Raw genomic sequence first — 14,671 nt, forward strand, 5'->3', positions numbered from 1 at the left:
ACATAAAAAAACGATATATTTTTTATGGGTCACACATTCTGACGGCCATCAGAAATGGTGACCTATGTGGTAGAGGCTCTATGATGACTCTAAATCCCGAAAAAAATGCTCCAGATTAGTGTGAAATAACTACCCCAAAGCATCTTTAGAAGTGTTAATACATTTGGGAAGCAGTAAGGGTGGGAACACACATTCTTAAAAAACGAATTATTTTCCGTGGGTCACACATTCTGACGGCCGTCAGAAATGGTGACCTATGTGGTATTGGCTCTATGATGACTCTAAATCCCGAAAAAAATGCTCCAGATTAGTGTGAAATGATAAAATAACTACCCCAAACCATCTTTCGAAGTGTCATTATATTTGGGAAGCAGTTAGGGTGGGAACACACATTCTTAAAAAACGAATTATTTTCCGTGGGGCACACATTCTGACGGCCGTCAGAAATTGTGACCTATGTGGTACTGGCTCTATGATGACTCTAAATCCCGAAAAAATTGCTCCAGATTAGTGTGAAATAACTATCCCAAAGCATCTTTCGAAGTTTAAATACATATGGGAAGCAGTTTGGGTGGGAACACACATGCTTAAATTCTTTTGTTTGTGGGTCACACATTCTGACGGCCGTCAGAAATGGTGACCTATGTGGTATTGGCTCTATGATGACTCTAAATCCCGAAAAAATTGCTCCAGATTAGTGTGAAATAACTATCCCAAAGCATATTTCGAAGTTTAAATACATATGGGAAGCAGTTTGGGTGGGAACACACATGCTTAAATCCTTTTGTTTGTGGGTCACACATTCTGACGGCCGTCAGAAATGGTGACCTATGTGGTATTGGCTCTATGATGACTCTAAATCCCGAAAAAAATGCTCCAGATTAGTGTGAAATGATAAAATAACTACCCCAAACCATCTTTCGAAGTGTCATTATATTTGGGAAGCATTAAGGGTGGGAACACGGATTCTTAAAAAACTAATTATTTTGCGTGGGTCACACATTCTGACAGCCGTCAGAAATGGTGACCTATGTGGTAATGGCTCTATGATGACTCTAATTCCGAAAACATGGCTCCAGATTTGTGTGAATTGATAAAATAACTACCCTAACCAACTTGCGAAGTTTTAATACATTTGGGAAGCAGTTAGGGTGGGAACAAACATAAAAAAACGATATTTTTTTTATGGGTCACACATTCTGACGGCCGTCAGAAATGGTGACCTATGTGGTACAGGCTCTATGATGACTCTAAATCCCGAAAAAAATGCTCCAGATTAGTGTGAAATAACTACCCCAAAGCATCTTTCGAACTTTAAATACATACGGGAAGCAGTTTGGGTGGGAACACGCATGCTTAAATCCTTTTGTTTGTGGGTCACACATTCTGACGGCCGTCAGAAATGGTGACCTATGTGGTATTGGCTCTATGATGACTCTAAACCCCGAAAAAAATGCTCCAGATTAGTGTGAAATAACTACCCCAAAGCATATTTCGAATTGTTAATATATTTGGGAAGCAGTTAGGGTGGGAACACACATTCTTAAAAAACGAATTATTTTCCGTGGGTCACACATTCTGACGGCCGTCAGAAATGGTGACCTATGTGGTATTGGCTCTATGATGACTCTAAATCCCGAAAAAAAATGCTCCAGATTAGTGTGAAATGATAAAATAACAACCCCAAACCATCTTTCGAAGTGTTAATATATTTGGGAAGCAGTTAGGGTGGGAACACACATTCTTAAAAAACGAATTATTTTCCGTGGGTCACGCATTCTGACGGCCGTCAGAAATGGTGACCTGTTTGGTATTGGCTCTATGATGACTCTAAATCCCGAAAAAAATGCTCCAGATTAGTGTGAAATAACTACCCCAAAGCATCTTTAGAAGTGTTAATACATTTGGGAAGCAGTAAGGGTGGGAACACACATTCTTAAAAAACGAATTATTTTCCGTGGGTCACACATTCTGACGGCCGTCAGAAATGGTGACCTATGTGGTAATGGCTCTATGATGACACTAATTCCGAAAACATGGCTCCAGATTAGTGTGAATTGATAAAATAACTACCCCAACCATCTTGGGAAGTTTTAATACATTTGGGAAGCAGTTAGGGTGGGAACACACATTCTTAAATAACGAATTATTTTCCGTGGGTCACACATTCTGACGGCCGTCAGAAATGGTGACCTATGTGGTATTGGCTCTATGATGACTCTAAACCCCGAAAAAAATGCTCCAGATTAGTGTGAAATAACTACCCCAAAGCATCTTTTGAAGTGTAAATACATTTGGGAAGCAGTAAGGGTGGGAACACACATTCTTAAAAAACGAATTATTTTCCATGGGTCACACATTCTGACGGCCGTCAGAAATGGTGACCTATGTGGTACTGGCTCTATGATGACTCTAAATCCCGAAAAAATGCTCCAGATTAGTGTGAAATGATAAAATAACTACCCCAAACCATCTTTAGAAGTGTTAATACATTTGGGAAGCAGTAAGGGTGGGAACACACATTCTTAAAAAAACGATATATTTTTTTGTGGGTCACACATTCTGACGGCCGACAGAAATGGTGACCTATGAGGTAATGGCTGATGACACTAATTCCGAAAACATGGCTCCAGATTAGTGTGAATTGATAAAATAACTACCCCAACCATCTTGGGAAGTTTTAATACATTTGGGAAGCAGTTAGGGTGGGAACACACATTCTTAAATAACGAATTATTTTCCGTGGGTCACACATTCTGACGGCCGTCAGAAATGGTGACCTATGTGGTACAGGCTCTATGATGACTCCATATCCCGAAAAAAATGCTCCAGATTAGTGTGAAATAACTACCCCAAAGCATCTTTCGAACTTTAAATACATAAGGGAAGCAGTTTGGGTGGGAACACGCATGCTTAAATCCTTTTGTTTGTGGGTCACACATTCTGACGGCCGTCAGAAATGGTGACCTATGTGGTATTGGCTCTATGATGACTCTAAACCCCGAAAAAAATGCTCCAGATTAGTGTGAAATAACTACCCCAAAGCATCTTTTGAAGTGTTAATACATTTGGGAAGCAGTAAGGGTGGGAACACACATTCTTAAAAAACGAATTATTTTCCATGGGTCACACATTCTGACGGCCGTCAGAAATGGTGACCTATGTGGTACTGGCTCTATGATGACTCTAAATCCCGAAAAAATGCTCCAGATTAGTGTGAAATGATAAAATAACTACCCCAAACCATCTTTAGAAGTGTTAATACATTTGGGAAGCAGTAAGGGTGGGAACACACATTCTTAAAAAAACGATATATTTTTTGTGGGTCACACATTCTGACGGCCGTCAGAAATGGTGACCTATGAGGTAATGGCTGATGACACTAATTCCGAAAACATGGCTCCAGATTAGTGTGAATTGATAAAATAACTACCCCAACCAACTTGCGAAGTTTTAATACATTTGGGAAGCAGTTAGGGTGGGAACAAACATAAAAAAACGATATTTTTTTTAAGGGTCACACATTCTGACGGCCGTCAGAAATGGTGACCTATGTGGTAATGGCTCTATGATGACTCTAATTCCCAAAACATGGCTCCAAATTAGTGTGAAATGATAAAATAACAACCCCAAACCATCTTTCGAAGTGTTAATATATTTGGGAAGCAGTTAGGGTGGGAACACACATTCTTAAAAAACGAATTATTTTCCGTGGGTCACGCATTCTGACGGCCGTCAGAATTGGTGACCTATGTGGTATTGGCTCTATGATGACTCTAATTCCGAAAACATGGCTCCAGATTAGTGTGAATTCATGAAATAACTATCCCAAAGCATCTTTCGAAGTTTAAATACATATGGGAAGCAGTTTGGGTGGGAACACACATGCTTAAATCCTTTTGTTTGTGGGTCACACATTCTGACGGCCGTCAGAAATGGTGACCTATGTGGTATTGGCTCTATGATGACTCTAAATCCCGAAAAAATTGCTCCAGATTAGTGTGAAATAACTATCCCAAAGCATATTTCGAAGTTTAAATACATATGGGAAGCAGTTTGGGTGGGAACACACATGCTTAAATCCTTTTGTTTGTGGGTCACACATTCTGACGGCCGTCAGAAATGGTGACCTATGTGGTATTGGCTCTATGATGACTCTAAATCCCGAAAAAAATGCTCCAGATTAGTGTGAAATGATAAAATAACTACCCCAAACCATCTTTCGAAGTGTCATTATATTTGGGAAGCAGTTAGGGTGGGAACACACATTCTTAAAAAACGAATTATTTTCCGTGGGGCACACATTCTGACGGCTGTCAGAAATTGTGACCTATGTGGTGGCTCTATGATGACTCTAAATCCCGAAAAAATTGCTCCAGATTAGTGTGAAATAACTATCCCAAAGCATCTTTCGAAGTTTAAATACATATGGGAAGCAGTTTGGGTGGGAACACACATGCTTAAATCCTTTTGTTTGTGGGTCACACATTCTGACGGCCGTCAGAAATGGTGACCTATGTGGTATTGGCTCTATGATGACTCTAAATCCCCAAAAAATGCTCCAGATTAGTGTGAAATGATAAAATAACTACCCCAAACCATCTTTCGAAGTGTCATTATATTTGGGAAGCAGTAAGGGTGGGAACACACATTCTTAAAAAACGAATTATTTTCCGTGGGTCACACATTCTGACAGCCGTCAGAAATGGTGACCTATGTGGTAATGGCTCTATGATGACTCTAATTCCGAAAACATGGATCCAGATTAGTGTGAATTCATGAAATAACTACCCCAAACCATCTTTCGAAGTTTTAATACACTTGGGAACAGTAAGGGTGGGAACACACATTCTTAAAAAAACGATATATTTTTTTTATGGGTCACACATTCTGACGGCCGTCAGAAATGGTGACTTATGTGGTACAGGCTCTATGATGACTCTAAATCCCAAAAAATTGCTCCAGATTAGTGTGAAATAACTACCCCAAAGCATCTTTCGAACTTTAAATACATACGGGAAGCAGTTTGGCTGGGAACACGCATGCTTAAATCCTTTTGTTTGTGGGTCACACATTCTGACGGCCGTCAGAAATGGTGACCTATGTGGTATTGGCTCTATGATGACTCTAAATCCCGAAAAAAATGCTCCAGATTAGTGTGAAATAACTACCCCAAAGCATCTTTCGAAGTTTAAATACATAAGGGAAGCAGTTTGGCTGGGAACACGCATGCTTAAATCCTTTTGTTTGTGGGTCACACATTCTGACGGCCGTCAGAAATGGTGACCTTGGTGGTATTGGCTCTATGATGACTCTAAACCCCGAAAAAAATGCTCCAGATTAGTGTGAAATAACTACCCCAAAGCATCTTTAGAAATGTTAATACATTTTGGAAGCAGTAAGGGTGGGAACACACATTCTTAAAAAACGAATTATTTTCCATGGGTCACACATTCTGACGGCCGTCAGAAATGGTGACCTACACTGAAAAAAAGGAAACTGGCTGGTTATTGAATTTACAAAACTTTAACATGTAATTTGAACAATATTGTTTCATGTTCCAAAGGTTAACGTGATTAAATCATGTACGATTTGCATAAAATTCAACAACTCAACAGTTGTAAGATTCAGTCGTGTTGTGATAACGTGATAAAATCTAGCCAAACTGATGTTGCACTCTATGGACTCGTGAGATCACGAGATAACGCGAGAACACAAGCCATCTGCCCGGGAAAAATAACGGCAGTTAGAGAAGACGTCAAATGAGAAGATGAAGTCTGTGTGCTGAGTTCATTTTGAAAAGGTAAGATTAAATCTGTTTTAATGCATCGAAATACTAACGAAACGACATACCTAAAGTAATCAGCAGCTTGTTCATCATATGCAGCAATATTTGGCTTATACATTTTTTATCAGCCTTTTAATGTCATGTTGGCTAACGTGCTGGTGTTAGCCTAGCTAGCTCTAGCTAGTTAGCTGGCACTTAATCACGGTGTTCTCAGTACCATTTGCTGCCCGTCGACTCGTGCACATAGTTTTAGTTTCACATTTTGCATCTGGCTGTCATGCCGATTGCCAATTATATTTCAGTTTTTTCGTCTTAAGTGGCTAATCGTAGGCACAAATGTCATGTGCGGCGTGAGGTAAATTACAGTCGATGCGTTGCTAAAGCCCCGGTAAAAAAAATGCCTATGATTTGTAGTTTCACATACAAGTATTTTTAAGTTGAGTTCTGTTTCCTTACATGCTCAAGTTGTCTGTTGTATAATGCTTTCATTGCTCTAGTTTTATCTGTATTGTCCTTAAATCATGGTGATCTCCCATGTGCAATGCGCCATTGTTCTGCACACGCGTGCCTGTGCGGAGGGTGCATACATGAAAATGTATCAGGGCAACTAACGTTCGCACTGTTCATATGATTAAAAATATAACATTTTATTGATATTTTATTGTATAGTTTATTTTAATCTAATTCCACTTAATATTGCTAGTTATGGACCCTTAGTATAGGTAGTCCTCATATTAAAATTGTTGATTCCTATGTGTTAAATGTTTGCACCTTACTGCCAAAGCAAATTCATTTTCCGTGCAAACTTTCATGGCAAATAAAACCCATTCTGATTAATGGGAAGTCTTTGTTTTGGTTCACCTCACTGATTCTAAATATTTTCTTTCTTATAGGATCCTATTTGAACAACAAATTCAATCAAATACTTTGGTAAGTTACATTTATTTTATTTTGTGTTGCTGTTAAAACCCCAAATACGCTTTTTAAAATGTATACTCCCCAAAATGATTGAAAGTTACAGATATAAAAATTTAGTATGTTTTTTTCTCATTTGTTTATACATGAAAATGGACCTACTCCCACAGACATTGCCATTTTAAACAACCTTTAACAGTATCAGAAACAGATGTCATCTTGGATGTGTCATTTGATCTCGGATGTAATAAGCAACATACGAAGGACAGACCCATGATCTTAAATTATAAGAAAAATTACTGTCAGTAATGTTGAGCTCGATATACTTTTTGTTACAGGGCTGGGTGGTTGGAATGTGGAGATGTAAGGGGTGTCCAGCAACTCTGTCAAGTAGGCATAAGCTTTTGCATCACTATAAGTTAAAGCATCCACATTTTGGACGTGGTTCTCGCTTTCCATGTACATACCTGCACTGTCCATGCACATTTAAGACGTGGAATGCCCTTATTGTCCACCAGAGTAAAATCCACTCAACAGAAGCCACTCACAAGGAGGAAGCGATATTCAGTTGTCACCTTTGTGCTGGTAGTGATTTAGCATCAGAGAGGGATTATTTTGCTCATATATACACACATCTCAAAAGAAATGAGACAGTCATATGTATGTTTATAGGCTGTGATTTTAAATCAAACATTTATTGTACGTTTAAATCACACAAAAACCGAAAACACTGCCATCATACGTTGGTTGATTTTAAACCTGGAGTAGTTTGTACTACTTGGATATCATCTGTGAATGAACTGGAGACAAATAGTCAGGAGTGTGTAGAACAGTCAGATACTGCCATTCCTTCAAATAGTTGTCATATTGAGGACTCACAGAAGGTCATAGAGCAAAGATTTGCAGCTGCTTTGCTGAACTTGGAGCATTTGGTCCATGTGCCATGCTCAGCTGTCGATGTTTTTTTAGGGGAACTCTATCATTTGATTGGTGCACCTGTTTCGTCATCTTGTGACATTGTAAGGGAAATATTTCATCAGCGAAACATCCCTGTCGATGAACTTATAATTAGAGAAACTGTTAATGCAATTTGTTTTGGTAATCCTGTGCAAAGGTCCATACAAAAAGGTGGCCCTCTAAGTACCGCATATCTGCGTCAGAAGTATTACAAGGAGAACTTCAGTGTTGTAGAGCCAGTTGAATACATTCTTGATGCAAAAAACAAACGCAGTTTCCAATATGTCCCAATATTGAAGTCCTTACAGCAGCTGTTAAGTAGAGGGGATATCATTGATGCAATTGTTGAGGGCCATCAAAGACAGGAGAGCACATATTCTGGCGTGTCATTTAAGTACAGGTCCCCAAGAGATGGTTCCCTATTTAAAGAAAATAGTTTCTTCTCTGGAGAAAAGCCAAGAATCATCCTAACCTTTTATGTGGATGACTTTGAAACTTGTAACCCCCTTGGCACCTCGCGGAAAAAACACAAGCTTTGTGCGGTATATTGGGTATTGGCTAACTTGCCTCCTGGGTGTCATTCTTCGTTATCATCAATCTACTTGTCAGTTTTGTGCAAATCCGATGATGTTAAAACCTATGGTTATGATAAAGTCTTTGAACCTCTCCTACAAGATCTGAAAACTCTGGAGGAGCTGGGTGTTTATGTCCCGCTGTTAGGTGAGTCAGTTAAAGGTACTGTATTCAGTGTAGTGGCTGACAACCTGGGAGCGCACGGAGTTGCAGGATTTTTGGAGAGTTTTTCGGTGGAACACTGTTGCAGATTTTGCACAGGAAAAAACACTGATTTTCAGTTACATTCTGTTGCATCTGGTGCGTTCAGTCTGAGAACAAAGGAGCTTCATCAAGCCCATGTCAAACAGGCCCAAGATACAGGTACACATTGTTGTGGGGTGAAAAAAGAATGCTTCTTCACAAAACACCTGTCTCATTTTCATGTAATCTTTGGCTATCCGCCTGATCTTGCCCACGATGTTTTAGAGGGTATAATCCCAGTCGAACTAGCTCAATGTTTAACGGTGCTTATATCCAGAAAGCTTTTCACATTAGGTGACCTGAACAATGCCATTCTGAAGTTTCCCTACAAATGGGTTGACAAGACTAACAAACCTCATGTAGTGTCACAAAGTTTTTCCAGCAGAAAAACGGTGGGGGGAAATGCTCATGAAAACTGGAGCCTGCTCAGGTTTTTACCTTTTTTGGTTGGATCACTTGTACCCGAAGATGAGCCTGCGTGGCTTGTTCTCATGGACCTGAAGGACATCACAGAGCTTGTTGTTGCCCCTGTGCATAGTGATGACTCACTTGCATTTTTAGAAGGTAAAATCGTAGAGCACCGGCAAAGATACAAAGAGTTGTTCCCTGACACCAGGCTGCGACCAAAACACCATTATTTGGAACACTACCCTCAGATGATTAGGCTGTTTGGTCCAGTTGTCAACCAGTGGACAATGCGCTTTGAGGCTAAGCATAGTTTTTTCAAGCAGGTTATCAGACACACAAGCTGTTTCAAGAATGTGCCCCTCTCATTAGCCTCGAAGCATCAGATGATGATTGCTTACCATCTGAGCTCACCATGTCTGAGCAAGCCTGACCTAGAGGTCTCAGCTGTATCCACTGTACCAGTAGACTTACTCAAAGAGGAGATAGCACAAGCCATCAGGCAAAAGTTCCCTGACACACCTGAGGTTCACCTCGCACAGTGTGTGACAACTAAGGGCATAACCTATAGGAAGGGAATGATACTGGCCCACAGAGCAGCAGGCGGATTGCCTGAATTTAGTGAAATTGACCAAATCTGTATTTTACATGTGAGTGTATTTTACATTGTGAAAGAGCTCAGTGGTTGGTACAGAGAGCATTATAGAGCCTTTGAACTCAGCCAACCACACATCAGTACATTCACTTTTGTGGCACCCAGTGAACTCAGTGATACTTATCCACTTGTTGAGTACAAGATTGGATCAGTCCGCATGGTGACTTTAAAAAGGCATATAGAAATACAAGGTGAGCTAGCAACGGAGTTGGAGGGGTATGATGATTTGCTTTTGTCTACGTTGGTAAATAAGGTTATGTTCTTAATATTTCTGACGGTCCCCACAGTGCAGGCTTTTCTTTCCAAAACTTTGAGAATTGGTTGAAATAGTAGATTTTTTATACTACAATATTTATCTAATGCAATACTTGTTCTAACCCACTATATTTGTTAATTGTATCACAGGGTGTCCGCAGATCCTAAACATGTCTGAATATTTTGTGTGTGTGTTTGCAGAGTAAACGGCTGTGAAGATGGGGACTCCTGTGATCCTTAAGGTCTACTTGACTGATAACAGCTGTCAGAGGTTGACTCTCCCCCATGGACTCCCAGCATCTGTTGATGAACTTGTAGAGAATGTGAAGAAACAGTGTGGACTTCAGGACAATTTTAGACTTCAGTTTATGGATTCCTTGTTCGGAAATGAGTTCCTTAACCTCACCTCAATGTCAGAAGTACAAGACAGAGGTACTCTTAAAGTAATTGACATGTCAAGACCCACCACTATGCAGCATGATGATGAGAGGTCTACAGTTCTCAATCCAGCCTTAAATCCACAAGCATTCAGTCCTTCCTGGGACTCTTCATCCCTTTCAGGTGGATCTGTAGATACAGATATACTGTCATCCAATGAGTCAACAAGCTCACGGTCCACTTGGCCTGCTGTCTTTCATGTGCCCAAGTTCTCCTACGATTCCGAAATAAAACTTCAGCAGGCAAGTTTAGCTTGTATTGAAAATGGCACAGTACTTATTCCAGATCCGAAGTTGAAGTCGGCCATTCTTGACAGTTTGGTGCAGGAAATTGTGCAGTATAAAGTCTATGTCACTGATAAGGAGATGGAACAGGTAGCCCAGAGTCTCATCAAGACACATCCATGTTTAACAGAGAAGGGGTCCTCTTCTGGATGTGGTGGGTGGAAGACCAGTTTGAAATACAAACTATCCAACTACCGCACACAATTGAGAAAGCTAGGCTGCCCAGAAGTGACAGTGAACTCTTTAAAAAACAAGCCTACTGGGAAGCGCAGTGCAGCCTTTGGTGTCAAAAAGGCAAAGAGAGCAGAGGTGAATTTTTGCCCAACATATCCATCAGCAGAAACTGAGGAAAGTCTGGAGGCCATGCAGAAAGCTCTACTCTTGGATGTAAAAAAAAAAGACAACAGAGAGGTTGTAAAACTCAAGATGGAAAAGACTTTTGCACACAGAAGACATGAAGTTGTTCGTGATGCACCAATGGTGGAGGATTTCATGGCAAGTTGGCCTGCTCTGTTTGACGTCAGTGAGGTAAGGCTTATCTCATGCTGTTTTTTTTATTTTTGGTTTTCTGTTGATATAAGTAAAGTCTTGGATACAGTGGCAAACTGCCAACATGCCTGATTGTATATTATCCGTCTGTGCTTTATCACTCAGGACTGTCCTGGTCTACTGTATGTGTGATGGCTTTATCCCTGATGATTACCATTTTAACCTAATTCCTTTGTGCTTATTATCTGTTTTCAGATCAACGCTGAATTCAAGAGAATCACCACTGTCCCACTACAATCAAAGTTTCTGTCTCAGCTTGACCTCCACTCTGACAAGCTGGTGAAGCTGTTCAAAAAGAGAGGAGGACAGCTAGGGGAAAAACTCAAAACAATCAATGCACAAATGGCTGATGTAAGTAGGCAGGGTACACCAGTAGTTGACTTCAAAATGAAGCAAGTGCTAAACTAAGAAGCTAATCAAAAAAATATTTCAGTGTGATGATATAGATGCCGGACGAGAGTGTATCATCAAGGGAATCTGTATCTACATGGGTGAAGATCCAGAAAACCTTGTGAAGCAATATGTGGTATGTGTTGTGTGCTTACAACTCCCTTTTTGTTCTCCTGATTGATCACTTGGGCTGAAATGATTCATAGAAAATATATTGATTTATTATTTTGATAATCTATTAAAATTACCTGTTTAATAGCATTATACAATCAATATTTAAAGGTCCTGTGGCATGAAAACTTCACTTTATGAGTTTTTTTGCCATTAATATGAGTTCCCCTACCGAAGCATGGCAGTTTGCCCCGCCTCTCTCCTCCTCCATTAGCATTTAAAGCTACAGACACAGAAACGGCACGTCCTGAGGAAAGCTCATTGTGGGACTGCTCGTAGTGGCTGTAATTCTGCTCCAAGGCTGAATTTCGGGAAAGAGACTTCGGATACAGTATTAGGGGACCACTAAGGCCTGTCTAAAAGCATACAAAACAGCATGTCATGGGACCTTTAACAAATCTGAAACATGACTTTAAACTGGCTAGTTGTGATGGCTATGTGATTATTTTCAATGTGTTTTCTTTATAAGTCATTGACTATTTAACATTTGTCACATTATTTAAATAAACAAGAAAACATCCCAAGTTTAATTGGTTAAATTAATTGTAATTACAACACTAGATATCTTCCCACACTCAACTACTGCTCTGTCAAAAAAAAATTCTCTGTGATTTAATGGTTAATAATTTGTTTCTCGATTAGTCTCATTTACTGGCCCTTTTTTTTACAGGGCATGGGTGAAGACGCCATCAACGAGGCCATGGAAGACACCACTATGGGAATTTATGTTCTGAAAGAACATGCTTGTGATGAACCAGAGAACATCGGCATTGTCCTTGAAGGCATCAAGGTGTTGCAAGAACTGGACAATGTAGCATTAGCGGTTGCAATGCTTTTTGGACTAATGTATGCTCTGAACTTCAGCTACCCTGCTGACCTTCGTTATACCTTTGAGGTCATTCAAAAAATTCTGATGGAACTCGATGGAGAGAAACTTTCGAACAAAGCACTTGTTCTAAAAAATAGGCTCTTACAGTAAAAGGGTCAGAGAGACTCTTCCGTCAGCCAAACGGTGTAGTTGTTCCTAAAACCATTGTTTAGGCTAGTTTTGTTTGTTTGAATTATCTGGACAGGATTTGCATATCTTTTTTTTTCTTTCTAGAAAACTGGCTCTTTTATTAAGACTTAGCTGTCAACAATAAACCTAAAGGCATCTTTGGTACTGCTATACCAGATGAACCGCTTTTTCCAATTTTAAGAGAACATTGTTCTCTTTGTGTTTATTCCTCAGGAAAAACCTGAAGTTACCCTTTAAGCTTCTTCTTCTTCTGTATTCTAAATTGTAATACACACTTTGAGTACAAAACTCTGACTGCCTTTTTTGTCAATGCAAATCATTTCAACATACAACTGTATTTACACACACACAATAAGGAACCGATGGATACAATACATTTGGATAGAGCTAACTTACAAATCATGTTAGATTTAAAGACCCCACTCGGGTACCAGGGACATGATGCAATTGCCTTAAAGTTACATAATACCTTCACATAATACTAGCTTTAAGAAATTGAGTTGCTGTTACACTCTAAAATCAGGTATCTTGGACATGATGAAATTACTTAACATTACACAATATATTCATATTACTGTAACGTAAAAATACTATGTTAAATTAACACAATTTTAATAGACAGTCTGAAGTGAATAAAACGTGTTGGTTTGACAATAAATAAGTAATAAAGAGAGAGAGAAAAGGTGTGTCCGTTAGCCACATTCTGATCATGTGGGACCGATGTACACATTAAAATCAAGTAAATTCAAAAGACTTTTTTTTTCAGTGTATGTGGTACTGGCTCTATGATGACTCTAAATCCCGAAAAAATGCTCCAGATTAGTGTGAAATGATAAAATAACTACCTCAAACCATCTTTAGAAGTGTTAATACATTTGGGAAGCAGTAAGGGTGGGAACACACATTCTTAAAAAAACGATATATTTTTTTGTGGGTCACACATTCTGACGGCCGTCAGAAATGGTGACCTATGAGGTAATGGCTGATGACACTAATTCCGAAAATATGGCTCCAGATTAGTGTGAATTTATAAAATAACTACCCCAACCAACTTGCGAAGTTTTAATACATTTGGGAAGCAGTTAGGGTGGGAACAAACATAAAAAAACGATATTTTTTTTAAGGGTCACACATTCTGACGGCCGTCAGAAATGGTGACCTATGTGGTAATGGCTCTATGATGACTCTAATTCCGAAAACATGGCTCCAAATTAGTGTGAAATGATAAAATAACAACCCCAAACCATCTTTCGAAGTGTTAATATATTTGGGAAGCAGTTAGGGTGGGAACACACATTCTTAAAAAACGAATTATTTTCCGTGGGTCACGCATTCTGACGGCCGTCAGAATTGGTGACCTATGTGGTATTGGCTCTATGATGACTCTAATTCCGAAAACATGGCTCCAGATTAGTGTGAATTCATGAAATAACTATCCCAAAGCATCTTTCGAAGTTTAAATACATAAGGGAAGCAGTTTGGGTGGGAACACACATGCTTAAATCCTTTTGTTTGTGGGTCACACATTCTGACGGCCGTCAGAAATGGTGACCTATGTGGTACTGGCTCTATGATGACTCTAAATCCCGAAAAAATGCTCCAGATTAGTGTGAAATGATAAAATAACTACCCCAAACCATCTTTAGAAGTGTTAATACATTTGGGAAGCAGTAAGGGTGGGAACACACATTCTTAAAAAAACGATATATTTTTTTGTGGGTCACACATTCTGACGGCCGTCAGAAATGGTGACCTATGAGGTAATGGCTGATGACACTAATTCCGAAAACATGGCTCCAGATTAGTGTGAATTGATAAAATAACTACCCCAACCAACTTGCGAAGTTTTAATACTGTTGGAAAGCAGTTAGGGTGGGAACAAACATAAAAAAACGAAAAAAAATTTAGGGTCACACATTCTGACGGCCGTCAGAAATGGTGACCTATGTGGTAATGGCTCTATGATGACTCTAATTCCGAAAACATGGCTCCAAATTAGTGTGAAATGATAAAATAACAACCCCAAACCA

The 14,671-nt window shown here is 39.5% G+C and overlaps 1 protein-coding gene across 4 annotated transcripts; it reads left to right on the forward strand.

The window, feature by feature from the left end:
* The first annotated feature begins 5,713 nt into the window (after positions 1–5,713).
* On the forward strand, positions 5,714–12,946 carry LOC146275077 (uncharacterized). Of its 4 annotated transcripts, none has more exons than XM_084703716.1 (7): positions 5,735–5,803; positions 6,682–6,718; positions 7,042–7,093; positions 9,993–11,041; positions 11,258–11,413; positions 11,496–11,588; positions 12,294–12,946. In XM_084703716.1, exons 4-7 carry the CDS (start codon positions 10,010–10,012, stop codon positions 12,600–12,602), a joined length of 1,590 nt encoding a protein of 529 aa, XP_084559842.1. In that variant the 5' UTR covers positions 5,735–5,803; positions 6,682–6,718; positions 7,042–7,093; positions 9,993–10,009; the 3' UTR covers positions 12,603–12,946. The 4 variants fall into 4 exon arrangements, with proteins under 4 accessions (XP_084559841.1, XP_084559842.1, XP_084559843.1 ...); XM_084703717.1 differs by having other exon boundaries at positions 5,739–5,803; positions 7,042–9,727; XM_084703715.1 differs by lacking the exon at positions 7,042–7,093 and having other exon boundaries at positions 5,714–5,803.
* Positions 12,947–14,671: the final 1,725 nt, after the last annotated feature.

This window comes from Hypomesus nipponensis, chromosome 8 (assembly GCF_054491055.1).
Source record: "Hypomesus nipponensis isolate SF chromosome 8, ASM5449105v1, whole genome shotgun sequence".
NCBI lineage: Eukaryota > Metazoa > Chordata > Actinopteri > Osmeriformes > Osmeridae > Hypomesus > Hypomesus nipponensis.